This window comes from Mesoplodon bidens (assembly GCF_964165515.1).
Source record: "Mesoplodon bidens genome assembly, chromosome: 15".
NCBI classification, from domain to species: domain Eukaryota; kingdom Metazoa; phylum Chordata; class Mammalia; order Artiodactyla; family Ziphiidae; genus Mesoplodon; species Mesoplodon bidens.
The window spans coordinates 33,407,823-33,434,882 of NC_138171.1; the positions used below are offsets into that span (position 1 = coordinate 33,407,823).

Sequence of the window (27,060 nt, forward strand, 5' to 3'; positions counted from 1 at the left end):
AACATAGCCAAAAATAAAATAAATAAATAAATTTATATTAAAAAAAATTATAGTACCCTTGAAACAAATGAAGAAAACAAAGTTTCAGCAAAGACATAGACTACATAAAGAAGACCAAAGTGGGCACTTTAGAACTGAAAAATATAATAATCAAAGTAAAAACTCAGTGGATGAGTTCAACAGCAGAATGGAGAGGACAGAGGAAAAAGTCAGTGAAGTTGAAGATAAAACAATAAATATCACCCAGTTCAAACGACAAAAATAAAATAGGTTTAAAAAAATGAAAAGTGCCTCAGGGACTTGGGGGACTTGAACAAAAGATCAAGACATCCCAGATTGTAAGGAGATAGAAAGTGGATAGAAAAAGTATTTGAAGAAATATTAACTGGAAAATGTTCCACATTTTGAAAAGACAGACCTACAGATTCATAAGTTGATCAAATCTCAAACAGGATAAACCCAAAGAAATTCATGCCAACACACATCATAATCAAAGTTCTGAAAATGAAAGACAGAAAAATCTCAAAAGCTGGGAGAAAGAAACACCACCTCACCTGTAGGGGGGTTACATTGAAAAGAGGACAAGTCTCAAATCAATAACCTAAGCTCATACTTTAAAGGACCAAAAAAAGAGGAGCAAGATGAGCTCAAAGCAAACAGAAGGAGTAGATATTAAAGATAAGAGCAGAGGTCGATAAAATTGAAAACAAAAACAGTAGATAAAAATCATTGAAACATAAAGTTGGCTGTTTGGAAAGTTAATAAAATTGACAAACCTCTAACAAGACTGACAGAATAAAAGAAGACACAGATTCCTAATATCAGGAATGAAAGAGACCCTACGGACATCAAAAGGATAATAAGGGACAAACAGCTCTACGTATATATATATATATTTGACAACGTAGATGAAATGAACCAATTACTCAAAAAGCACAAACCACCACAACTCACCCAATATGAAATAGGTTATTTGAATAGACCTATAATCATTGAAATGGAGTTTGCAACTTAAAAACTCTCAAAAAAATCCCCTAGAACTAGTAAGAGAATTCAGCAAGGTTGCAGGATGCATGATCAACATACAAAAGTCAGTTTTATTTCTGTGTACTATCAGTGACCATGTGGAAACCAACTTTTAAATAAAATAACTTTTATATTCACTCAAAAACAGAAAAGAAATACTTAAGTACATGTACAGGACTTGTATGCTGAAAACTATAGAAACTGGTGAAAGAAATCAAGGTCTAAATAAACGAAGAGACATACCATATTCATGGGTTGGAAGATTCGTGAAGATGTCCGTTCTTCCCAGTCAGATTCCTGCAGTTCCTATCAAAATCCCAGCAAGATCTTAAAAACCTATATACAAGATTATTCTAAAATTATATATAAAGGCAAAAGTAGAAAAGCCAAAACAATTATGAAAAATAAGAATAAAAATTGGAGGAATCATTTGACCCAATTTCAAGACCTCTTATATAGCTACATAAGTAGGACTGTGTTTTTGGCAGAGAGATAGACAAAACTCAACAGTAAAAAACAAAATAAACAATCCAAGAGACATCAAGTGACACCAGAGAGGATCTATGGATAGCAATGAAAAGATCAACATCATTAACTCTAAGGTAATTACAATCATGATGAGAGACCACTTCACAAGTATTAGGAAAGCTAAAATAAAATAGCAACAATACCAGATGCTGGTGAGGATGTGGAGAAACTGGATCTCTCACACATTGCTGGTGGGAATGTAAAATGGTGCAGCCACTTTGGAAAACAGTTTGACAGTTTGTTAAAAAACTAAACATATGCTTACCACTGTATGTATTAGTCAACGTTCTCCAGAGAAACAGAGCTGGTAGAATCTGTAGATAGATAGATAGGTAGATGGGTGGATGGATGGATAGATAGGTAGATAGATAGATAGATAGATAGATGAATGGATAGAGGGATGGATGGATGGATAGAGAGGTAGAGAGAGGGATGGATGGATGGATGGATGGATGGATGGATGGATGGATGGATAGTGAGAGAGAGATAGATGGATAGATAGGTAATTTATTTTAGGGAAATGGCTGATGCAGTTATGGAGACTGGCAAGTCTGCAGGGTGGACCAGCAGGCTGGAGACCCAGAGCAGAGCCACTGTTCAGTTCATGTCCAAAGGCCATCTGCTGGCAGAATTCCTTCTTCACTGGGTGAGGCTAGTCTTTGTTCTTTGGACAAAGCCCACCCACATTTTGGAGCACCATCTGCTTTTACTGAAAGTCCACTGATTTAAATGATGATCTCATCCAAAAACACCCTCACAGAAGTGTCCAGAATAATGTTTGAACAAATATCTGCACTGTGGCTCAGCCAAGTTGACAGAAAATTAACCATCACATCTTGTAACCCAGCTGTTGCACTCCTAGGCATTTATCGCATAGAAATGAAAACTTATTTCCATACAGAATCTCTTGTGTGATTATCTATAGCAGCTTTATTTATAGTAGCCTCAAACTGGAAAAACTAAAATGCCCTCCATAGGTGACCGGTTAAACAAACTATGGTCCATCCAGCCATGGAATCCTGCTAAGCAGTAGAAGGGAAGGGACTGCTGATGCAGGCAGTGACTCGGGTAATCTGGAGGGCATTGTGTTGAGTGAAAAAATCAATCTCAGAAGGCCACACACTGTGTGATTTCATTTACATAGTATTCTCAAAATGAGAACATTATAGAAAAGGAGACCAGATTCGTGGTTGCCAGGGCTGAGGAATGGTTGGGGGTGGCGGCGGTGTGACTATAGAGGGGTAGCAGAAAGGGGTAGCATGGGAGATCTTCGTGGTGGGGGGCAGTTCTGCATTTCTGTTGAGTGGTGGTTGCACAAATCCACACATGTTGATAACAGGACTTGCAAGCACACACACACCGCACCCTAGTGTCAGGGCTCTAGTTTTGGGATTGCACTGATCGTGTCAGGTGTCACCAGTGGGAAAAACTGGGTGAAGGGGACATGGGACCTCTTTGTACTATCTTTGCAACTTACTCTTAAATCATTATTGCTTCAAAATAAAGTTTTGAAGTTTAAAAAACCATTTTGGCATCTCTTTTTTTTTTAACTTTGTTTTAGACAAAATATTTTCCAAAAAGAGTTTGTGTGTACTGTGATTTATGAAAATAGTATATAAGCTAGATAGCCTAAGAGGTAACTGAGTATTTTATTATGTGGATTGAAATGCTCATTGAATATAGTTTGCCTTCTTTTAAACGATTCTTCAAAATGATATCTATAAAGTTAAATTACTAAAGTTAAAGATTCTTATGTTAGGAGATGTTTTAATTTGTGAAAATGTTCGCCTGATTGGCTTTGAATTACTTAATCATTACATAACTTAGAATACATCTGTTAAATAGAATCTTATTGTGCTCTTTTCAGTTGATCATGTTTAAATCGTTAAGAATGTTAAATTTGCGGTTACTGTTTGAACAATTTTACTAGCCTGCTCCCTCATGAACAATACTATGACTTTTATTTTTACCAGTATTCTTCAACATCCAAATATTCTTCAGTGTGTTGGACAGTGTATAGAAGCAATCCCCTATCTTCTGGTGTTTGAGTTCTGTGACTTGGTAAGTTTTCAGTAGAAATTCAAAGTCAAATATTCAGAAGTTTATACCAAAGTGTTTTTGACAGATAGAGATGCTGGATGAGGGACTGCTTTCACTTCTGTCCCAGCTAGTTAATTCCAAAGAAAAATTATTAATAAACTTGATATATTAGCTTTCAGTGGGTTATATTATAGTAACCCCCCCAAATCTCAGTGGCTGATAAGAGCAAAGTGATTCTCATTGGCTCTGGGTCAGCTTCAGCTCTGTTCCAGGCTATGTTCACCTCTACCCCAGGGTCAGTGTTTTAGTCTATCTGTAGATGCTGGGGAGAAAAACGTGTATTCTGGTGATCTGTACAGTATGTCTGTATGGATCTTTTGGGTCAAGTTTATGAGGCTGTTCAAATCTCCTGTGTCCTTCTGATTTGTGGGGTGGGGGCAGGGACAAAGGGAGCCTGGGTCAGTTTTCTATCAGTTATTGAGAGGCATGTTAAAACTTCCTGCTATGATTATGGATTTTCCTTATTTTTCCTTACAGTTCTAGTTGTTTTGCTTTGTACATTTTGATACCCTGCTGTGTCAGGGATCCAAATTTAGAGTTGATATAACTTCCCTTAATTTGAAACTTTTATCATTATGAATGTAATCTCTTTAAGATTAAAAGCGTTACTGAGGATTAAGTCTGTTTTTATTGATGTTAATGTAGTTATGCCAGCTTTCTTTTGGTTAGAATTTGCCTCGTTTATCTCTTGTCAATCCTCTTCTCTGGTTGACATCTCTTGTAAATAGCTTACGGTTAGAATTTTATTAACCTGTCAGTCTCGGTCACTTAACGTGGAACAGGTCATCCATTTATGTTTATTGTACCTATGAGATATTTGGAATGTTATGTGCCTGTTGTGTATTATGTTTCTTACCCGTTTCAACTTTTCTTTTTTGCTTTTTTTCTAGCTTCTTTTAGATTCTTGAATTTTTTTGTTTGTTTCAGTTTTCCCCATCTACTATTTTAGATACTGTTTCTTAATTTTGTGTATGGTTACACTAGAAGTTACAACATGCATATTTAGTGTAACAAGGTCTAAAATTAATCAATATTTTAACCCTTCTCCAGAGATGCTGGGACCTCATAAAGCTCTCTCTCCATGTAAAGAAACCAGAGTTAATCCTACTTTTCTGTGCCCTCCCCACGTTTTCCCCCGTCATGGAGGGTGCTTCCTGATTGAACACTTGGTGTAGAAAGGCAGCGTGCTGTTCTCAAGGGACCCAGAGAGAAAACTGGTCGTTGTCCTCTAGGTCTCCTACTTAGAGGGAGCAGACACATGATAATTGCCGTTTAGCCTGATTATTTAATAGAGGCACGAGAGCGAAGAGGAAGGAGTTCGCAGGGATGTTTCTCATAGTTTTATTGCGTAGCTGGTTTTGATGATCTCAGAATTATCAGAGCTATGGTATGTATGATCTTTACTTATCATAATATGAAAATAACTCCTTTTAGTCTAGCTCTTGGTGACCAGTATGATGGGTGACACAGCAGGTGAGGAAAGAAGACCAAAGATGCATTTTTATGTGACGAGACAAGTCTGCTTGTCAGAGTTCTGCTTTTCTGAGACATTTAATGGTATCTTCTTTGGGTCCCTAAGCTCCTGATATTGATTATAAATAACAATGGGAACGTTTTTCATGAGTGACTGTAACAGAAATAACAGCAGGAATCACCATCTTCTTGAAGTAGCATGTTTCCAGGCTAATCGAGGTGGTTTATAAAACTAGCTCGTGTACTTTGGCATTTTCTTATTCTTTACCCTGTTTGTCCATTCCTGAAAGTTTTACTAGACAATGTTGTTGTTTTTCCTGGAATAGTAAAAGCTTAGTGTTTTCTTCTAAGTGGGTTCAGGTAATGGGTTTAGTTTTAGTGCTGTTCTAATTTGTTTTTGCTTTTGTTTTTTTTTAATTTTTTATTTATTTATTTTTGGCTACGTTGGGTCTTGGTTGCTGCGCGTGGGTTTTCTCTAGTTGTGGCGAGCAGGGGCTACTCTCATTGCGGTGGCTTCTCTTGTTGTGGAGCATGGGCTCTAGGCGCGAGGGCTTCAGTAGTTGTGGCACATGGGCTCAGTAGTTGTGGCTCTAGAGCGCAGGCTCAGTAGTTGTGGCTCATGGGCTTAGTTGCTCCGCGGCATGTGGGATCTTCCTGGACCAGGGCTCGAACCCGTGTCCCCTGCCTTGGCAGGCGGATTCTTAACCACTGTGCCACCAGGGAAGCCCTCTAATTTGTTGTTTGTTTTTGTTTTTTTTTTTTTTTTTTGCTGTATGCGGGCCTCTCACTGCTGTGGCCTCTCCCGTTGCGGAGCACAGGCTCCGGACGCACAGGCTCAGCGGCCATGGCTCACGGGTCCAGCCGCTCCGCGGCATGTGGGATCTTCCCGGACCGGGGCACGAACCCGCGTCCCCTGCATCAGCAGGCGGACTCTCAACCACTGCGCCACCAGGGAAGCCCCTCTAATTTGTTTTTAAATGAAGCTGCCTTGTTTTCTTGGGAATAGTTTATACCTCATAAAGAAACACTAAGAGGGCTTCCCTGGCCCTGCAGTTAGGTCCTCGGGGCTCAGTGTGTGCAGAGACTAGGTAGCAGAAACAGTCAGCTCGTGTCAGGCCTGTGAGCCATAGAGGTGCCTTCCAGCCTGGACTGCAGGGACGTTCCCAGCACACCCCAAAGCCTGGCTTCACCTGAGCCCTGCTCCCAGCCTGGATGGCCCAGAACCCTCCCAGAAAGAGGCCAGACTGAGCAGAGGGGCGTCATTCAGGGCAAAAGCACCTTCTGGCCAGGGTCCAGAGGCCAGAGGCCTGTAGCCCAGGATTGGTAATCAGCAGCTGCAGCCACAGTGAAAGGAGCCACTATCTTCACATGTTCTTAGTAGGTCAGGAGCTATTGAGTGAATGTTGGCCTTTTCCGTCGTCACCAGGCAGTGATCATGCTCAGTGATAACATCTTTTAAGGAGAAAGGAGAGAATATTTTCACACTTACTTAAGTCATTCCTTGTGAGATGGAATTACCAGTCTCTGAAAAGCACTTTATCTTAGAATTTTTATGAAAGAAAATGAAAACTCTTCTGAGTTTGGTAGCTGGACCAGAGTCACCGCTGTGTACTGCCGATGGTGCAGTGTTCGTGAGGGGAGAGATCACTGCAGGGTGTGGTGTGTAACTTGTGGCCACCGTGCTCTCACATGTCTGTGCGGGCAAGATTGTTCGGGGGTAAGGGTCACTCAGCAGAAATGTGTGAGCACCTGTTGAGTACAAAGAGCTGTGCCCAGTGCTCTCAGGAACACGGGTGAGTCACCCTGATCCTGCCCTTTCTGCCTATAGAGCCGAGCGGGCCTGCCTTCAGGTGCTGGTCCTGCCACTTACTTGTGTATCACCTCGGAGAGTTACCTGACCTCTTTAAGCCTCAGTGTAGGCATCTGTAAAATGGGAGTGATACTGCCCACCCTGTAGGCATAGTAGGTGCTCAGGAAGTAGTAGTTATTTTTATTCATTTTTAGTTTCTTAATTGATCATAATTTAAAGCTTTGAGTAGTTCTGTGTAGCAATTCTAACTAGGCTCACTGGCTCCTTTGGGAAGGCTTCACAAAGGAAGTGGCATTTGGTCTGAGTGTGGACAGGTGGGTGGATGGACTTTCCTCCGCAGGAAAGGGTCACAGGAACAGCGTGAGCCAGGCAGGGAAGCTCAACTGTGCATGTGGACCGGGGCGGGGGGGGCGATAGATGGTCCCACAGTGGGTGGCGTGGGGACCAGGTGAGAGAGCACTGCGTTAGGAGAGGCTGGTTGGCATCCGCTGGGAAAGATCAGCTGGAAAGGTGACAAGCCGAGACCAACTACTTGGAGGCCAGACTGCAGGCCCAGGTGATAAAGACAAGGAAGTAGATCACCTCCACTCCGTCTTATCTCCCATGACAGTCAGCAGTTTCGTCAGTCACCAGACTCCGAAGCAAGAGATGATAGTCTTGGGCTTCCCTGGTGGCTCAGTGGTTGAGAGTCCACCTGCCGATGCAGGGGACACGGGTTCATGCCCCGGTCCGGGAAGATCCCACATGCCGCGGAGCGGCTGGGCCCGTGAGCCATGGCCGCTGGGCCTGCGCATCCGGAGCCTGTGCTCCGCAACGGGAGAGGCCACAACAGTGAGAGGCCCGCGTACCACAAAAAAAAAAAAAAAAAGATGATAGTCTTTTCTTTGCAAGGGAGCGATCCTGGTGTCGTGTGCAGATTTCCACAGTCCTCTGCGGGCCGGGCTTGCTTCAGCCGCTCAGGAAAGGCAGGGATGCAGGGTCCCGGGCTCCCAGGGGGGCTGTGGGAAGCTTGGCCGCTGCCCACACAGGGGTGGCGGTGTGAGGAGGGAGGGCTCCGACCTGTGCCAGGCCTTGTGCTGGGCCTGAGGTGTTTGCTTCTCCTTCACTGAGTCTTCTTGACTCAGTCTTCTTCGTTTTACAGATTAGAAAACCGGGCTGCAAAAGATGAAGGGCCTCTTGGGGCCACACCCATGCCCAACCTCAGGACCAGGCTTTCTGTCTTCTCTTCTTTGGTTAATTGACTTGCTTGATGTCACATGATTGCTTATGGCAAAGTGGGGATTTTAACTGATGACTTAATTTTATTCTATGTACTTCTATATCAGGTAGTTTAATGGCTGTACATTTGTCTTCCACCAGTGGGAAGCCTCCATTTTTGAATTGGCCTTTTGTACAGAAAATGCCTAGTCCATGTCCGTGTCTTATTTGTAAATGAGTTCGTTACATAAGCCCATGCACTGGGACCCTCCCAGGCATACAGAGATGGGTAATGTGTCCCTGCCACTCGGGAGCGGGAGTAGAAAAGAAAGGACATGGGCTTACCGTGGAACAGAGGTGCATGTAGACGGTGTCTCTCACTCGGAGCCAGCAAGAGGGACACGTGCAGAGCAATGACACGGCATCATCAGTCTTGGAAGGGGGGCGGCTGGTGGGGGCGGCACATCCCCGGTCCCCGGGCCGTGCCAGTGGCTCCCCTTCCCCACACGTGGCTGCTGCCCTGGGCCCCGAGGCCCTGACTCTTTGTGAAAATAGATCCGGGCCTTGATGATGGGTTGGATGTGGGCGTCTAGAGAGAGAGCAAACTCGAAGAATGAGGACTTTGGTTTTGGCCTGATCCACTGGGAAAGCAGTGACGCCATTTCCTGAGATGGAGCAGATCGTCAGAGCTTTGCACTGGGCGTGTTAGGTTTGAGGTGCCTCTCAGGGCATCTAGGGAAGGGTGTCGAGTCCGCAGCTGGACAGATGAGTCTGGGGCTCAGGAGGTGGAGGGGTCTGAGCCGGAGAAATGTATGAGAGGTGATTTTCAAAGCCACAGGGTGATAGAGTCACCCGGGAATGAGTGTCACGGTGAGGAGGGATGAGGACCACAGACAGAGCCCTGGACGTGCCGACGCCTACAGACCCGTAAGAGGGGGAAGGTCCAGCACAGGGGCCCCAGCAAGGAGTGGCCAGTGAGCTCGGAAGAAAGCCAGGAGACCGGTGGGGAAGGAAGGAACGGGCCCCTCACTTGGTCCTGCCCAGCAGGAGCAGCTAGAGCCCAGCCTATTGGGGGGCGAGGGGTTCGAGAGAGATTGGGGGGCCAGGAGGCAGGCCAGCCAGTGCAGACCCGGCTTTTGAGGCGTCTGTCCGTGAAGAGGGGAGGGAAGTGGGGTGGGAGCGGGAACCGGGTTTGGAGGCAGAGGGGCGCTTGCTGATTCTTTGTGGGATTCACCTGAGAGGTATTTGAGCAGAGAAGGGATGGGCTCAGGGAGAATAATCCGTGATAACAGAAGGTGCTGTGCAGGTGTGGATGTTGGGGGGCGGGGCGGGACTCGAGTGGTGGAGGGAAAAGTAGGCGCAGTCAGAGGGCTTGAAGGAGTTAAGAAACCCTCAGGCTGGGGGCGTTCCCAGGGCTCCCGCCCTACCTCCCTGTTTCATTTTGTCAGTGGACACCCAGCACGCGGCTGTGGCTGCCATTCTTTCCTCCTTTCACTCAGATTTTTTTTGTTTTAATCTTTAAAATTTTGGCTGCATTGGGTCTTCATTGCCGTGCGCGGGCTTCCTCTAGTTGCAGCGAGCGGGGGCTACTCTTTGTTGCGGAGTGCAGGCTTCTCACTGCGGTGGCTTCTCTTGCTGCAGAGCACGGGCTCTAGGTGTGCGGCCTTCAGTAGTTGCGGCACGCGGGCTCAGTAGTTGTGGCTCACGGGCTCTAGAGCACAGGTTCAGTAGTTGTGGAGCACAGGTTCAGTATTGTGGCTCACGGGCTTAGTTGCTCCACGGCATGTGGGAACTTCCCGGAACAGGGCTCGAACCCGTGTCCCCTGCATTGGCAGACAAATTCTTAACCACTGCGCCACCAGGGAAGTCCTCAGATTTTTGTTTAAAAACATAAAATTTCCTCCCAAATCCTTCTATTAAATGTGTAAACAACTAATTTTTCAGTTACAAAGCTATTTACTTGTTGGGTTTTTACATTGTGTTGGAATTAATTCATTGTTCTCAGTGTCCTGCGAAAAGCTGGACGAAGCCCTCATGGCAGCTGATGCTGGGATTTAAGAGGACCCTTGTGAGTAACCATCTAAAGGTCTTCGAGTGACTCATTCCAAGAAGTCGGCCAAGGGGCTGCTCTGGTATCTGAGATCTTAGTATAAGCACTTTGCTGCCATCTAGTGTCATACATTTTTCTTTTCGAGTATTTTGCAGAGGGGCGCAGTTTGGGGAGGATCTGAGAAATTTTTAAAACTTGGATAAAGGAAACTTTATTTTAGTTCAGAATACATTGCTGTTCTCAGTGTTTTTCTCTTCAAATAATGGACCAAAGTAATAATCCCTGTCTACTCACTAGGCATCATTAAAACATAAATAAAATAAGCCAGATATCTAAATACAGCTTTATCTGTTTTGGATAGAATGAGTCAATTTTTAGTACTTATATAATATAAAATTTTTTTCTGTACTTAAAGATTTTATGCTGATTTTTCTTTCAAATGGTGGTGCCAGGAGAGCTCTGAGGCTCTTTCTAGAACATAGAAAGACTCCCTCTCAACCCATCACAGGTCTCATCCTTGCGAAACAGTCATGGGCTCCTCAGTAATCGCTCATGTTTACTCCGCAGGTTAGAGACGTCTTTTCCGGGGTCGCGCTCACTTTGCGCGCCCCCAGTGCGGGTTGGGAGAGGCTTTTAGTTTTTGCCAAGTTGGAAACTTTCAGAGCGTTAGCAGTCTGAAGCAAAATCCCCTTCTGTTTATTATACTTTATCTTCTAGTGAGATCTGGGGAGTGGCCTGTTGTGGGGAGAAGATAACTTTAGAACAGTGAGTGGTAAGGAATATGCTTTAGGTAACCTTGAAAAATAGCTACACCCACTCTGCCATTCCTGCCTTCATGGCCAAAGTCACTTGGGAAGTACTTGCTGTTTGCCCGAAGCTTCTGTTTGTTTTGAGAAGTGGCCAGATGCAGCACAGCATAATCCTACTTTTGTGTGAGGGTAGTTTTTTCCTTAGATGGATATTGCAAGAAAGGGGTTAGACAGATGTTAAGTGGTCATTTCCTTGGTAATTTAAATAAGCTTCAGCTCTTTGTTTTCATATTTCGTTTCCATATGAGCTGCCTTATGAAAATCCCATTAGCCTGTAGCCTGGTGGTTTTTGCTGGAGTTTTCCTGGGTTAATTTAATTGTCGCCCAAAGCTGGGTTTATTCCCACCACTCCCATGCTGGATAGAGCCTAGCCTGGGTGAAGGTGGGGTTGGCACGGGGAGGGGCATGTATTTTTAAAGGGGAAGAAAAGGTTTCTGTTTCTCCGCTGGAGCAGCTTGTAATTGCTAGGGGAGCAAAAAGGGGAAGCACCACATTCGCAAAGAAATAGGAGGACAGCGACGTGGGCGAGCACACACCTTGGTCCCGAGGGGAGCAGCTGCTGCCCTGGCAGAGCAGTTCACTGAGTTTGGGAGACTCCTCCACAGCTGTGTGATTGACTTGAATTTGCTGGACACTTATTCTTACAGAATAATCGATTTGATCTACATACTAATTTGGTTCACTCACCAAATAGAATTTTCTTGACAAGTTGGTAAACTGTAGAAGTGCAGCCCCACTGTTTGTTAGCTCTGTGGCCTTGGGCAAAGTTCTTAACCTCCCGAAGCCTATTCCACATCTGGAAAGTGTTTTAAATTGTGAGAGTTATTTGAGGGTAGCAGGTGTGGAAACTCCCAGAACAGTGCTTGGCAAACGTTCGAAAGCTCCAGTGGTAACAGTTATTGATGTCAACATTATTGTTCATATCAAGATGATGGAAACTGGGAATGAAAACGAATTTAGATTCTTGGTGTGGACCTAGAAGTTTCATTAGAATGTATTTATTATTCAGTGTGGACAAATGCTAGTAAAGGAATATTGTGTTTTAAAGTTTAATTCTGGGAGGAATTTGCTATCTTCAGTAGCAGTTATAAGAAATGTATCAGGGCTTCCCTGGTGGCGCAGTGGTTGAGAGTCCGCCTGCTGATGCAGGGGACACGGGTTCGTGACCCGGTCCGGGAAGATCCCACATGCCGGAATGGCTGGGCCCGTGAGCCACAGCCGCTGAGCCTGCGCGTCCGGAGCCTGTGCTCTGCAATGGGAGAGGCCACAACAGTGAGAGGCCCGCGTACCACAAAAAAAAAAAAAAAGAAAGAAAAAAGAAATGTATCAGAATCTTTAATTAGTTGAGAAACATTTCCTTCCTCTGGAGTCTTTTTTGACTCAGATGTAAAGAAAAGTGAAAGCTGTTGGCTTGCTTTCTAAATTTTATTAACTGATTATATAAAGCTTAAACTTGGAGTTAAATCACATCAATAAATACTTAATCATGTGGTAAGCAGAATGTGGAAGATTGCCTCAAAGGTGTATTTCCCAAAAGAGATACACTATAATCCCCCAAGACATACAGCCCTAAAATTAAAGTCATGAAACAAAAACAGGATAAGATAGGGGAGTCCTGTGCGAATACGTGGGGTACTCGGCATTGAAACACGTGTGCTGGGTGTCTAAATGTGAATTTGCCCATTTTCCTGCCTGTGCTGCTGTCCTTTGGACAGGCTTATTTAAATTAACATAACGAATTTTTCTGGAGTGGCTAGAATGTACTTTCTCGCAGTGGTCTCTGGGCAACACAGGAAGCCGGCAGAGAACTGAAGCAGTTACCGGTGCTGAGTACTTTTTCTTCCTCTTCCACCCATGTTTCTTTCCTCATCTCCCTCTCTGTTGCTCATGAGTGCTTTGGTGGTGGCCTTTGTGATGTGATGTTCTCCTGGAATCCCTGAAGGTGGTGTGAATGGCACTTCTTTTACTCTCCATCTCATCTCTTAGTTACCTGGAAATTTCTGTACTTCTGCACTTAAATTGTGCATTATTGCCAATTTATCTTTTTTAACTGTTGTTGTCTGTGTGTTTATATAACAAAGGTAAACTAATGTTTAATTTAGAATGATCCTAAAAGGAGAATAGTGTTTTCTCTACCATTGAAGTATTTGGTTAGAATTGCTTTTTTGTAATTTCAAACTTGTTCAGGGTGAGATTATTCTTTATTAAGCTCAAATCGAAATAATTTCCAATAAGTAATCTTAGCCATCTCGGTCAGCTGAGGCGTGTGTGGAGATGCCCGTTTGTTCCCCCGGTCCTCTTTGGAAACTGACCTGGGCTGGTTTCCGCAGGGCGATCTGAAGGCTTACCTGCGCGGTGGCGAGCCCGAGCCGGCGCGGGGGGACGCGCAGACCATGCTGCTGCAGAGGCTGGCGTGCGAGATCGCGGCGGGGCTGGCGGCCATGCACAAGCGGCACTTCCTGCACAGGTGGGTCCCTCTGCTCACGTGCACCTCCGGCACTGCTGACCCCAAAAATGTGGGAAGAGGCCCTGCAGGAAGCTTAAGGAGGACCAGCTGTAACGTGAATTCTCGATGTATAAACAAGGTGTCCTCTCCTGCCCAGTGTCAGAATAAGGGTTGAGCTGGGCTCCATTTAAACCAATTCCCGGGGAACCGAGTGCCTTAATACAGCCTAAGGCCTAGAAATTAGTCCCAGAATTTCAAAGAATGCGAAAGAGTGCAGAGGGAACAGTTCCGGTCTTGCATCCTCCTCCTGTCAGCTTCAGGCTCCGACTCTACCCGCTGGGTTTCACGGTGTGGCCCACCTCCCGTTCCAGAGATGGGAAGAAGGGATCTGAAGGGCTGACATCATCTTCTCATAGAAGGTCACAGCATTGGTCTCCGACCAACGCCACCCAGGCCAGGCTGGGGGTGATCGGGGGTTGTGTGTGAGCAGCACAGTGGTCGGGATAACACGTTCCTGTCCAAGCCTTTCTGTTCCTACTTGAATAACTGCAGCTCTCTGGAGCGCATCGTATCTTGTTCAGATCGTCAATGTAATTTCCGTAATTAAAACAACAAAGGGCTTTGAGTCCTGTCTGAGATGATGATTCTGTGAATAGCCTTTTGAGCTCTGATTTATGTTTAAAATTATTTCTCAGGTCTCTGGACAAACCGGGCAGTGTCTCTTTAGTTGACTTTAAGTCATTTAACTCTTAACAATCCAAAGACCTGAAAAGGAGCACCTGTGTGTACTGATGTGGAGGATGTCTATGAAGTATTATATATTTTTTAAAGCAGGTTGCACAGGAATATATTTATAATATGACAACACTAAAAAAAACTCTTGTATTTGTAGGTGTGTGTGTGTGTGTGTGTGTGTGTGTGAACAGACATGGAAAAATACCTATCAAATTCTCAACATTACTTCAGGGTGGGAAGAAGGAAAATTAACATTTTTCTTACACATCTGTCTTGTCTGACTTGCATAGTGAGCAAATCATTCCGATAAAGTGCTTTAAGAGACCCAGAAGATCATGAGTTTCTTCAGGCCCAAGGCAGAAACCCTTACACAAAACTTCAAAATATAAAGATCTATTTGTTTTATAATGGAGAAATCTTATATTTTGTTTTTTAACTTCATGACAGGTTAATTCCCAGCATATTTGTATTGTTAATCTTTTGTGAAACACAGATAATTATTACCTAATACTTGGTGTAGGAATTTTTAGATTTTGGAGAATGGAGCATTTAAAAAGAATATCATATCAGAGTCAGCAACATAAAGTTATCAAAGACAGCTAGAAATTGTGTTTAAAGCCCAAGTCGGTTTCTACTCTTGTATTTTAAAAATTGGCAAAGATGTCAGAGTAAATGTTATCTTCCTGTGAATTTCTTTAGGTTAAAGTTTTACTTAATTTAGAATCTTGTGAACTTTAGAACAAATAAAGTTGATAAATTTACTCATGTGGTTTGGATTTAATTCAGGTGCATAAACTCAAGGTAAAGAAAATTCTTGAAACCATTGACAACTGTTTCATTTTATTTTAAAAAGTAGCCATATTTTATGTAAAATTTCCATTTGGGGCAAAATTTTGTGCTTTATTTTTTTGTTGGTAGCACATAGTAATAGCATCTTTTAAAAATTGAAGTATAGTTGATTTACAGCATTGTGTTAGTTTCACATGTACAGCATAGTGACTCAGTTATATATATATATTTCTTTCAGATTATTTGTCATTATATCAATAGGTTATTATAAGGTATTGAATACATAGTAGCGTATTTTTAAGTTGGACTTTAGAATATTTGTTTGCTAACTCAAAGTCGGACTTTCTGTGTTGGTTGAAAATAGAATATCCTACATGTCCAACTGGAAGCTGATCTAGTAAAGCACCTCCAATTAAATTTTATTTTTACTTATTGTCTAAGAGGAGACGTATGCCTGGGTCTTGGGTAGCCTGTGTTTCTGCAGTCAAACACGTGACATTCGTGAAGGCCGCATAAACAGCAGGAGCTGCCAGTGTGTTATGCTCCACACCATCCTGCCCTGCTGGCCAAGAGCCTGGGACTTCTTGTCCCCAGCCTGTCAGTCTTCCTGAAGGAGCAGCTCCCATGAGAAACCACCAGGTCACTGCAACGAGCTAAGTGCACAGGGCATCCAGCCCGCAGTGTGGGCCTTGTGGTGGCTCACATAGCTGGAGACCTGTGTGACGGTGGCCTTGAGGAGTACCCAGGTGGCAGCTGTGCATGAAAGGACCTCTGTAGGATTTGCCCAGTTTTAAAGTTAAAGTTACTCTCTGCTGAGAAACACCGAGGTGACTAAGTCATCCAGCCCTAAGAGTGTGGGTGTCCAGTGTTACAGGAGCCCAGTGTTCATATAACCCAGCTTACACAGAAGGTACGTGTAAGAGGGTTAGGAAGGACGGCTGTAGACCTGTGGGCTGGCTGTGCTGTGTGTCGGGGAAGAGAAGCATGATGGGCGCTGACTTGATAAGCAGGGGTGAAAGCTGTCCAGACCCTAAGCAGAGTTGCCTCTTTGTGCCATGTCGGAGTCCTCTTGCCTCAATCCTCTACCTGTATCTCTGTGAGCTGCACCCCACCTTCAAGTGGTAAGTGGCAGAGTCTCTTCACAACCCACGTAAGGATTTTTCTTTTTAAACCTTCGTGGCTGCCAACGGCAGGTTGGTGCTGTTAAGTGGCCTCTCCTCAGCTTTACCAGTGTGAGCCACGTTCCTTAATCCTTCTGAGCCTGTTTCTTCTATGAAATGGGAATAATCTTGCCCTGAAGTGCTCTGGTCAAGATTACATAAGGTAACATGGGCCAAGCCCTAGAAGAGTATTCTGTAACTTTCGGTTGTTTGTTGCTCTTTTTTTTGGTGGGGGGAAGTATGCGGGCCTCTCACTGTTGTGGCCTCTCCCGTTGCGGAGCACAGACTCCGGATGCGCAGGCCCAGCGGCCATGGCTCACGGGCCCAGCCGCTCCGCGGCATGTGGGATCTTCCCGGACCGTGGTACGAACCCGTGTGCCCTGCATCGGCAGGCGGACTCTCAACCACTGCGCCACCAGGGAAGCCCGTTTGTTGCTCTTTTGATCAGGAATTCAGGGTCTTTGGGAGACCCTAAGTGGTAACGTAAATAGAGGAGAGGATGGTTTTGGAAGTGGCTCCAGCCACACTGAGCCGTTTCCATGAGAGCAGTCCTCCTGGAGAGGGGTACACTCTCATTCCAGTGGAAGCAGAGAACAAGTGGTGATGCTTCCTTGTGACTCGGGATGGGAAGCTGTTTAGAACCCCTTTCCTCTGTGAACGCACGCTTCCTGTGTCTGGCGGCTCTGCTCACGTGGCTGGGTCCCACTGACAGCTGAGGCCACCTCGAGCGCTGCCAGCCAAGGGGGACGGGGCCAGAGCTTTAGAGCCTTTCAGGGCTGGATCCCTTGGCAGCTTTGCCACTAGACCTGTTTTTCAACTTGAAGGAAGAATATATTGGGTATGTTTGTATTTCCTGACCCAAACCAGCCATTGACGTCAAGAGTTACCTCTGCCATTAAAAAGTTACACTTTTGCGTTTTCCTATTCTTTAGCTTGGCATGTTATTGGCCTTCAGAGAATGTTTATTTTTACTAATTTTGAATTGAATTATATCATCCTTTAGAATCTGGATAACACTTCAATGTTTTGAAAACATTTCATATTTAAAAAAATTTTATTCTTATAAAAACCGTATGAGTTAACCCTTACAGGTTAGCCCCCCCCCCTTTTTCTGGCAAGGAAATATGAGGCTCTGATGTGGGAATTGACTTAGCCCGAAGTCACACAGTTCTTAGCAGTGGAGCCAAGACTCGTTCCCAGGTCTCTGACTTTGTGCAGTGCTTTTGCCACTGTACTCTGGTGACGGGATGTTTGGGGTAGAGGGAGGGAGCAGGTTTAGAAGAAATTCTCTCAGTCACACCATTGTTTTCCTTCTCATTACCCCTGGTTTTCAGGTAATGAGAAGCACTTCCTCCTTCTCTGAGAGCAACAGTTGAATTGTGTAAGAGTTTCACAGTGTCGTTTATAATGAGAGCCGCAGGTCTTTTGCAGGTGTAACTTTTCATCTTTTATCTAAGCTTCTCCTTTCCTGTATCTGAAGACCTGCAGGGAACATGTGCGAGGAGAGAGGCGAGGAGGGAGGCAGCTGGGTGGCCCTGGAGTGGCTCTAGTGGCCTGAGTGGAAGGTGCCAGGGGCTCTGCAGGTGCCCTGCTGGCCTCGCCCTGCTGCCCCGCCACAGATGACACGCGCACGCCCCGGCCAGAACGCTGGCACCTAGCTTTTAATTCTGGTCCTAGGACACAGGTGTTGGGGAGGTTGAGAATGATCTGTTGGGGCTTCCCTGGTGGCGCAGCGGTTAAGATCAGCCTGCCAATTCAGGGGACATGGGTTCGAGCCCTGGTCCGGGAGGATCCCACATGCCGCGGAGCCACTAAGCCCGTGCACCACAACTACTGAGCCCGTCTGCCATAACTACTGAAGCCCACGCACCTAGAGCCTGTGCTGTGCAACAAGAGAAGTCACTGCAGTAAGAAGCCTGTGCACAACGAAGAGTAGCCCCCGCTTGCCACAACTAGAGAAAAGCCCGCGTGCAGCAACGAAGACACAGCACAGCCATAAATAAATAAATTCATAAATAAATGGAAAGATCTGTTTGCAGGGGCTCCAGAAATCCTGGTTGGAGGTGCCCAGGGTGTCTGCGGCAGGACCCGCAGGGCTGTACTGGGGCAGCTCTTGGTCCAGAGGGTCAGGCTGCCTTAGAGCCTTGTATTCTCCTGCCCACATGTGGCCCCCCTCCATTTCTTCCTTCACTCCAAAAGACAGGGACCACTTCTCTCCTTGAGATGGGAAGTTTCTACAGGCACACCTTGTTTTATCACGCTTCGCAGATGCTGCAGTTTTTTATAAATCAAGGGCCTGTGGCAGCCCTTTGCTGAGCAGGTCTGTCAGCACATTTTTCTAACAGCGTTTGCTCACTTCCTGTCTCTGTGTCACACTGTGGTAATTCTCACAATATTTCAGACCTTTTGATTGTTATTATGTTTGTTATGATGATCTGTGATCAGTGATCTTTGATGTTACTTATTGTAATTATTTCGGCATTTTTTAAGCAATAAAGTATTTTTTAATTAAGGTTTATACATTGTTTTTTCTTTTTTGGACATAATGCTCTTGCACACTCAGTAGACTACAGTGTAGCCTAAACATCACTTTTCTATGCACTAGGAAAGCAAAAAAGTCATGTGACTCGTTTTATTGCGAGATATGCTTTATTGTGGTGGTCTGGAACCAAACCCGCAGCATCTCCCACGTGTGCCTGTGTACTGTCTATAACAGTAGGGGTGTCCCGAGGTTTCCCCAGATGCCTCCACAGGCCTGATGTCTTCTGGATGGTGCACCGTGAAAATACGGCTTGTAAGCATAGTGTAAAGTAGAATTGAACACATCTAACTGGAAGTTGAGATCAGGACATTTATTGAGCAGCAGCTGCATGCACGGCACTGTGCTCTGACTGGTAATAATGGATTGGTGGTGGTGGTTATTGATGGTGAAAGGCGGAAATACTGACCCTGGCAGAGTCACTTCAGTTCTCTGTGCCTCAGTTTCCTTTTCTATAAACGGGGAACATAATAGTGCCCACCTCAAAGGCTTGTCGTGAAGATTAAGTGAGTTAATATGTGTCAGGTGCTTAGAGAAACACCTTGTGTAAAGTGCTTGGCGCACATTAGCCATTATTGTATGATTGGATCAGTGTTGTTGTACACACCAGGCTGTCACTGAAGTGCATCAGCCTTAGCTGTTGCTGTCCTCATCCTCATTATTGTTATATTTCAGACATGTGAGCTTTGGAAATTAAAATCATCGGAAATAAGAATTTGATAAAGTTTTTGGTCTTCTACAGTCATATAAAGACAAACGTTTTAAATTTTGGACTATAGAAATTCAGCTTCTGATTACTTTTTTTTTTTTTTTTTTTTTTTTTTTCTTTTTGCGGTATGCGGGCCTCTCACTGTCGTGGCCTCTCCCGTTGCGGAGCACAGGCTCCGGACGCGCAGGCCCAGCGGCCATGGCTCACGGGCCCAGCGGCTCCGCGGCATATGGGATCCTCCCAGACCGGGGCACGAACCCGTATCCCCTGCATCCGCAGGCGGACTCTCAACCACTGCGCCACCAGGGAGGCCCAGCTTCTGATTACTTTTATTTGTGATTTAAAACTATAAATTACGTATCCGATTGTATTTTAATTTAGTGGCTTTTTAATTCATGTGCCAATTGATAATTAAAAAGATTCTAAGGGGTAAAGCTGAAATCTAAAAAATGTAATCTGCTGTTTTTATGGGGAAGTTCCTTTAGAAAAAGTAGTTTTTACTTTGCAAATTAGGTGTTTTTGAAAATTAACTTGTTCTTAAATAAACTATATAAGTAAGTTGTTTTAAGTGAGTCTTGAAAATATGCTCTTTGCCTCCCTCTTGGGGAGGTGGAGTTTGGAAGAGATGAGAGTGATTTGGAAAGAGTCTCCTTATAACGCTTGTTTGCATATCTTTGAAAAAGGAGTTAAAAACCAAACATTTTTAATAATGTAGATTATTTTCAGGTGCTTGAAATTGTAACTTTATTCTTCTTTACTTACATTAAAGAGACTACTGCTAGACTATTACTCAGGTAATGCAAGTTATTTTTAAAAATTCAGACAATTTAGCCAACTTAGAATTCTTTCTTGGTAACTCTAAAAATACTAGGAAATGAGCCATAAATCTGGTATTAATGCAGAACAAGGTACGGATATGGTCAGTGTTTAACCTTAGCAGTCAGAGTGATTTACAAAAAAATCTGATCATCTCCATTCTTTAAGTAATTAGGAATATGGTATTACCTTTTTCTGTGAAAAATGATTTTAAAACACAAATTATTAAGCAGGGAGCTCAGTACACTAACTGATTACTCAAGAAAGCCTTTAGCCATAGCAATTTCATGTCACGTCATCCTGGGTGTTGATTTTCCTTGCTCTCGTGTTCACTTCACTCTTTCTGTTTTCAGTGATTTAGCCCTGCGGAATTGTTTTCTTACCTCGGACTTAAATGTGAAAGTGGGAGATTATGGAATAGGATTCAACAGGTACAAGGTAAGCCAAAGGTTTAAGGGTCCTCTCCTTGACCTGATTTAATTTCATACTCATGAGGTGGTCATATCACAAAATGCCATGCCTTTTTGGAAAGCGGGGTAAATAATTATTGCTACCTGTATAATAAAATACACGTCATATAAATATTTCTCTGTTACATGTTCAGTAAAATTTCAGCTCAAATTCTGTAAGCTTGGGATTTGGATTTTTAAACTCTGTTACAACTGTATCCCCAAAGAAAATAAATGAAGTATGCGAGATTTTTATTTGTGTGTGTTTGCGTAGCCCAGCTGAGTGAGGTGCCATAATGTGGGGCAAAAAAATATCACTCAAATGTAAGTCAGTTCTTTGCATGGTAGCTCTAGCGTCTTGAGCGCTTGCTGTATACCACCCAGGCACTATGAAGTACTTGCCTGCACGATCTCATGTAATCCTCACTGTAAAGGGAGGTAGGTGTGTCTTCCTGATCTTACGGATCAGGAAGACGGCTCAGTATGTTTGTTGCTTGCCCAGAGTCACAGAGCTGGTAAATGGTTGAACGTGGACTCAGCCAGTCTGTCTGATTGGAAAGCCTGTGCTCTTACTCATTAACCACCCCACTCCCCTGTTCGGGGATACGGCCCAGCATATTTTACAAGATGTTTTGCTCAGAGTCTGTGTTCTGTGCATCAGACACGGCGTACCTTCCTTTTCCAGGAAGGATGACTGAGCAAACATTCATGGCTCAGAGACCAGCTCATGAGGCCCAGGAGGCTTCAGGGAAACCCTCACCCACCTTCTGCCCAGAAAGTCGGTCTCATGCCGCCTTCTTTTTCTGACATGTTTTTTTGGGGTGGAGTTTGTGTTTTCTGAGAATGACCTAGAATTAAATCATTGAGCTCACTAAAAGTGTTATAAAATTCAAAATTCTGTATGCTTTCTAACAAAACAGGAGGATTATATTGAAACAGATGATAAAAAGTTTTTCCCTCTGCGATGGACTGCTCCAGAATTAGTAACCAGCTTTCAAGACAGACTACTAACTGCAGATCAAACTAAGTATAGTAATATCTGGTATGTATTGATTTATCATTCTGTTAGGCTTTTGTTGTTAGCAAAGTCCTGACTTCTTTCTTCTCAAGTACTTTCTTAAGGGAAGGTAATTGAATAAGACGGAGGAACACCAGAGTGCCTGATGGTGTGAAAAAAAACAATTTATTGACATCATAGCAATTATCACAGTTGCCATGATGCAGTTAACTTTTCTCTTACCCATTTGACAGTAATAATCTCTATAAAAGCAGGAACCAAGGCTATTTTCTTTGCCTACTACAAGGCCTGGCTTATAATAGATGTTTAGTAAATATTTATTGAAGTGAATGAAAAAACAGAAAGGTTTGGACCATTATGTAATAGTGAGATGTATGTCAGTTTAATGGAAGTTGAAAAAATGTATCTGAGTCTTTAGCAATTTCTATTACAGCTTCCTTAATTTATGTTTACACTTTTTTGTGTTATTGTCCTGCTTTTTCTATTTTCTTTTTCTCTACTTGCCTTCTTTTAATTTTTTTTAAACTGTTTTTTCCTCTTAGCTTGGGAGCTGTATACTCTATTCCTGTACTTTTATTGGTTACCCTAGAAATTATAACATGTATACTTCACTTAACTTAGTCTAATAGTAGTTCTCATCTTGGCCCTGTTTCTGAGCAATACAAGGACCCCAGGCTACTTTAACATACTTTAACTTGGTTTAGTTTTACTCTACACACACACATGCAATTATATGTCATTATTGTTGGGTATGTTGATTTTTTCTTTTAACCCCACAAGACATTACTATTATTTTTTTTTAGCATCAGTGTTTGTTTAGGTTTATCCACGTAATCAAATCACTTTGCTGTTTTTTTTGTTTTTGTTTTTTTTAAATCTCAGACCTTCCATCTGGGATCACTCTCCTTTTGTCTGAAGTATGTCCTTCAGAATTCCCTTTAGTGAGGTTCAACTGGTAATAGATTCTCAGGTCTTTCTCCGTAGGTCTGAGTGTACCTTTATTTTGTCCTCGTTCTTGAAGTATATTTTTACTTGATGACAGTTATTTTCTCTCAGCATATTGAAGATCTCACTCCACTGTCTTCTGGCTTCCATTGTTGCTCTTGAGAAGTCAGCTGTAAATCTCCCTAAGCTCTTTGAAGGTAACGTGACTTTTTCCTCTCTGGCTACTTTTAAACTCTTCTCTTTGTCTTTTGATTTTTGTAGCTTCACTATAATGTGTATTGGTGTGGATTTTTTTGTTTTTCTGCTTGGGATTTATTTGGCTTTTCATATCTTAGGTTGGTGTTCACAGCCCTTATTTACCCTTCAAATACTGCCTCTGCCCCATTTTTTCTCCTTTTGGAAGTCTGATTTAGATATGTGTTATACCTTCTTTCTCTGTCTTCTGTCTCTTATTCTCTCTTTTATATATTCCATCTCTTTTACTCTCTGTGCCACACTCTAGATAATTTTTCAGACCTGTGCTCTATCCACTAATTCTCTCTCTCTTTAAAATTCCCTCTTCAGCTGTGTCTATTCTTCTATTAAATCTCTCTACTGAATTCTGTAGTTCAGATATTGGCTTTTTGGTTTTAGGAGGTCTATTTGATTATGATCTACATCAGATAATTCCAGTATCTGAAGTCTTTGTGGATTTGATCTTGCTGGCTCTTGATGGTGGTTTGTTTCCTTGGGGACTTTTTTATGGTGAGGATCTTGGAAACCTAGAATTGAGAAACATTTCTCCAGAGAGGGTCCACATTTGCTTTTGTCAGGTACTTGGATGTCCCATCATGTAAGGAACTACTCTAATTCAGGGCTTTATGTATCCAGCTCAAGATCTTTTAGAGCACTCAGATGGTGTGAGTTTGGGCTGTAAGTCCAAGTAAGGGCCAGCTCTGTGGTTACAACTTCTTTGGGACTACACTCCTCCGCCAACACACACACACGTACTCACGCTCCCATGTGTCCACTCATTCACAGGACCTCAGTGCCAAGGCAGCTTGCCTTCCAGGCCCCTGAGAGAGGCAGGGGGCAGGTTTATTCCCACTGTGAGGAGGTCTCTGTGAGACCCCTTACCTTGTGCAGGCCCAGCGCTTTGGCCTGTCCACCGCCACCATCACCCCCACTGAGCCTGGTACACCACAGACACAGAAGCCCAAGTTCTGTGCTTCAGCAGATGCTGCAGTCAAAGGTGGTTTTAGTGTTCTGCTTAGTTCACTAAGCTCTAGATTTTGTCCAGGTAATTCCCTGCTATCTTATCTGCTGTTTGTTGTGTTTAAGAAGTTGCTTTTCATGCTTCATTCATATTTTTACTATTGTTGCAGGGTGATTGACCTGAAAACTTAGCCTGCGTTCCCAGAGACAGAGCCTCCCCCTTGTTTCTGACAGGTTGAGCAGCCTCTGGTGGCAGGGCTGGCAGTGGTGCCAGCTTCCACGAGAGGAATGGACCAAACTGCCCTGTGCCAGGGGTGACTGAGAGGGTCCTCTCTCAGTGAGTTTGGTGGAAGAGGGGATAAGAGCTACAGGACATTTTTCTTCCCAGAAGAAAGAGGCTTGCTGGTCCCCAGGGAGACACAGGCCAGTGCGAGGCAAAGAGCTGGAGAGAAGGGAATGCTGGCGGTGGCCAATGGCACTTGTCCCCGAGGAGACTGGGCGGGAAAGACTAGGGAATAGAGAGCTGCAGGGCAGGGTGGGCACACGTCTCCTCTTTCTATGTGGCCTGTGCCAGGAGAAAGGGATGCTCAAGGAAGATGTTAGGAGTCAGGGGAGTGGGGAGTTAAGAAGAAAACCCATGCTTCACGGTCTCTGAAGAACTGGGGAGGGGATTGGTTTGGGAACAGGCCTTGCTGGGAGAGAGAAAGGTAGTTACATCGGGGATTTGGAGAAAATAAGGCAGGTAGAGGTAGAGGTACGCGCCCAGGGTCAAACCAGGCTTGGTGCTGATAACACTCATTTTGCCCCTAATCATAGGCCACCTTTGTGGTCTTCAGCATTTCATGTAAACTTCTTACTTTCCTCTGTCAAATACATTGTTAATTCCCTAAAGTCGTTGACAGTGTCTTAAACTTCTTTGTATCCAAAACAGCCCTCTGCCCCTAGCAGTTCTGTGCCAGGGAAACTTCTCCCTTCTTGAATTGGATTGGGAGATTTGGGTCCTTTTATTTCCTTTGGTTGAAATGCCCTCTCCACTTAGATACTGAATATGTTGATTTTTCTCACTGATTTGTGAGATTAGTATAAGAGAGTGTAACTCATACATTATATTGTACTCTACCACGTCAAATAATAAACTTATTTACTCAAGTACAGCTCATTATTCACACAAGCATTCTGGTGGGTATTGATCATAGTCACGGAAACCAATAGCCAAACCTGGCTGGACGTCAGAACCATGAGGGAGCTTTTTAAAGATGCAGCCACACCTGCATCCACCAACGAAGAATCCTCGGGGTGGGTGGGGCGGCGAGGGTCCTAAGTACCAGCATCCAGATGACACAGACGGTCAGCCGGGTTTGGGAGCCGTTGCAGAAAATAGACTGTAATATGCGGCAGAAGTGGAGGTGGTGGGAACGAGTGCAGGGATCACACAGAGGAAACGGAGAGGAAGTGTCCCTCTGGCTTCAGCCACAGAGGCCGTTCCCATGGGGACAGCACTGGGCGTGCGGGTGAGTGGGCCGGGTACTGCGAAGGTTGGCCCTGCCCGTGGTGATGGCTGTGCACCTGGAGGTGGTGAGGGGCTCGGGCAGGTGGCCGCTTCTGGCAGAGTAGTGGGGGGCATCCTTCCGAAGAGCATGAAGCCCCAGATACTCAGGAATAGCTACAGCAAGAAATACATGGGGCAAACGGGGAAGGATTGTTCATGTCAAGATTTCCGACGTTTACTGCTGTTGTGAATGGGATGTTTTTTCCCCACCCCAAATCTCAGAATTCAGTGTATTTACCTTGTACCTAGCTGTGTTGCTGAACTCTTAAAAGTCATCGTGATGATCTTTCTAATTTCTTGAGTTTTAAGGTTGACGGTCATATTCGCTTCTCCATGTAATTATGCCTCTTAGCTCCAACTCATATTTTTTTGCATTGGCCAAAATTCCTAAATTAATATTCCGTTAGTAAATCTGAGGAGGTATTCTTGTTGTGGTCCTCATTTTAATGGAAATGCTTGCTTTTAAAATCATGTTAAAGAGCTATCTTGAGTGACCTTTTCAGTAGACACCTTGTGCTTGAAATTACTAGTGACTGTACAAGTAAAAATGTAGGTGTTAAAACTTTGACATCCGAAGAGAGAAAGAAATAACCGTGTTCTTTTTTCCGCAGGTCCCTGGGTGTGACACTTTGGGAGCTTTTTGAGAATGCCGCTCAGCCTTATTCCAACCTTTCCAACTTAGAGGTTCTCAACCAGGTCATTCGAGAGAGAGACACAAAACTCCCAAAGCCCCAGCTGGAGCAGCCTTACTCTGACAGATGGTGGGTAACTTCACGTCACGTTCTTTTCAGAAGATAAGGAAATCCTGTCTGCATGGGTCTTAGTTATGTATTCTCTAATTTTGAACAGTAAACGTTATGAAAAGCAATCGTTTGTATATTATTCATGACTGATTTTAGAATTAACATCCATTTTTTTTAACGTAATGCTATTTTTAAAAAATGTGTAGAACAAGCAGGAATTTATGTATTACATGCAATAAGAAAAATGTTAAGTCTGAACTAATTAGAAAAGTCAATTCTAAGGGAGTTTCCTGTTGTGGAATTATTTTAAAATGAGGCTGTTTGTTTAAGTGGTACCCGACATGCAAGAAGAGAGATGGGTGGCATAGACATGATCATATTTAAATTGGCACGTGAGACTCATTTGCATAATGTATGCTGATGTTTGCAAAACATATTTACTTCTTATGATGCTCCAGACCAGTTCTTACTCGGATTCCAATTAGGATCGGGCTCACCTGTGTCAAGGCCTCTGTCTGCATCACCCTGTGCCCAGCTGATGTTGCCCCTGGAGCTCGGTGCCCCTCTGTGTGGGTGTTGCTCAGCCCCCCTACTTGCTAGAACTAACTCACCCAGAATAACTGGACATACACGCTGTAAATTTAATACCATGACATCGTCCTTGTCTTCCCTTCCACTCACGGCTACAGTTTAAGATGCTGGCTGTATTCAGCCAACCCTTTGAGGACCAGCTCCTGGTTGCCACTGTCTCTGGGCTTCTTTCTCTACTCTTTCCCTCCACCCTCAGCTCCTTGCATGATCTGAGGAAACCATGTGCTGCAGGAGATCATGGTGTCACTTTTTATTGGGGGAATAATTAGAGATTAGTCACAACAGCATCTGTCTGTGAATTCTTGCAAAATAAAGTGAGTAAATCGCAGAACATTAGATACGTGCATCTTTTACTAAGCAGAATACCTATGTCGGTTGTGTTAA

The 27,060-nt window shown here is 44.0% G+C and overlaps 1 protein-coding gene across 2 annotated transcripts in view; it reads left to right on the top strand.

Annotated features, from left to right (window-relative positions):
* Nucleotides 1-27,060, top strand: part of LMTK2 (lemur tyrosine kinase 2) — a 79,610-nt gene that overhangs the window by 38,231 nt on the left and 14,319 nt on the right. For both annotated transcript variants that reach the window (XM_081255498.1, XM_081255499.1), the window contains exons 6-10: nucleotides 3,528-3,615; nucleotides 13,324-13,460; nucleotides 20,541-20,625; nucleotides 21,557-21,678; nucleotides 25,954-26,103. In XM_081255498.1, coding sequence (XP_081111624.1) covers nucleotides 3,528-3,615; nucleotides 13,324-13,460; nucleotides 20,541-20,625; nucleotides 21,557-21,678; nucleotides 25,954-26,103 — 582 coding nt within the window. The remainder of the gene's footprint in view (nucleotides 1-3,527; nucleotides 3,616-13,323; nucleotides 13,461-20,540; nucleotides 20,626-21,556; nucleotides 21,679-25,953; nucleotides 26,104-27,060) is intronic.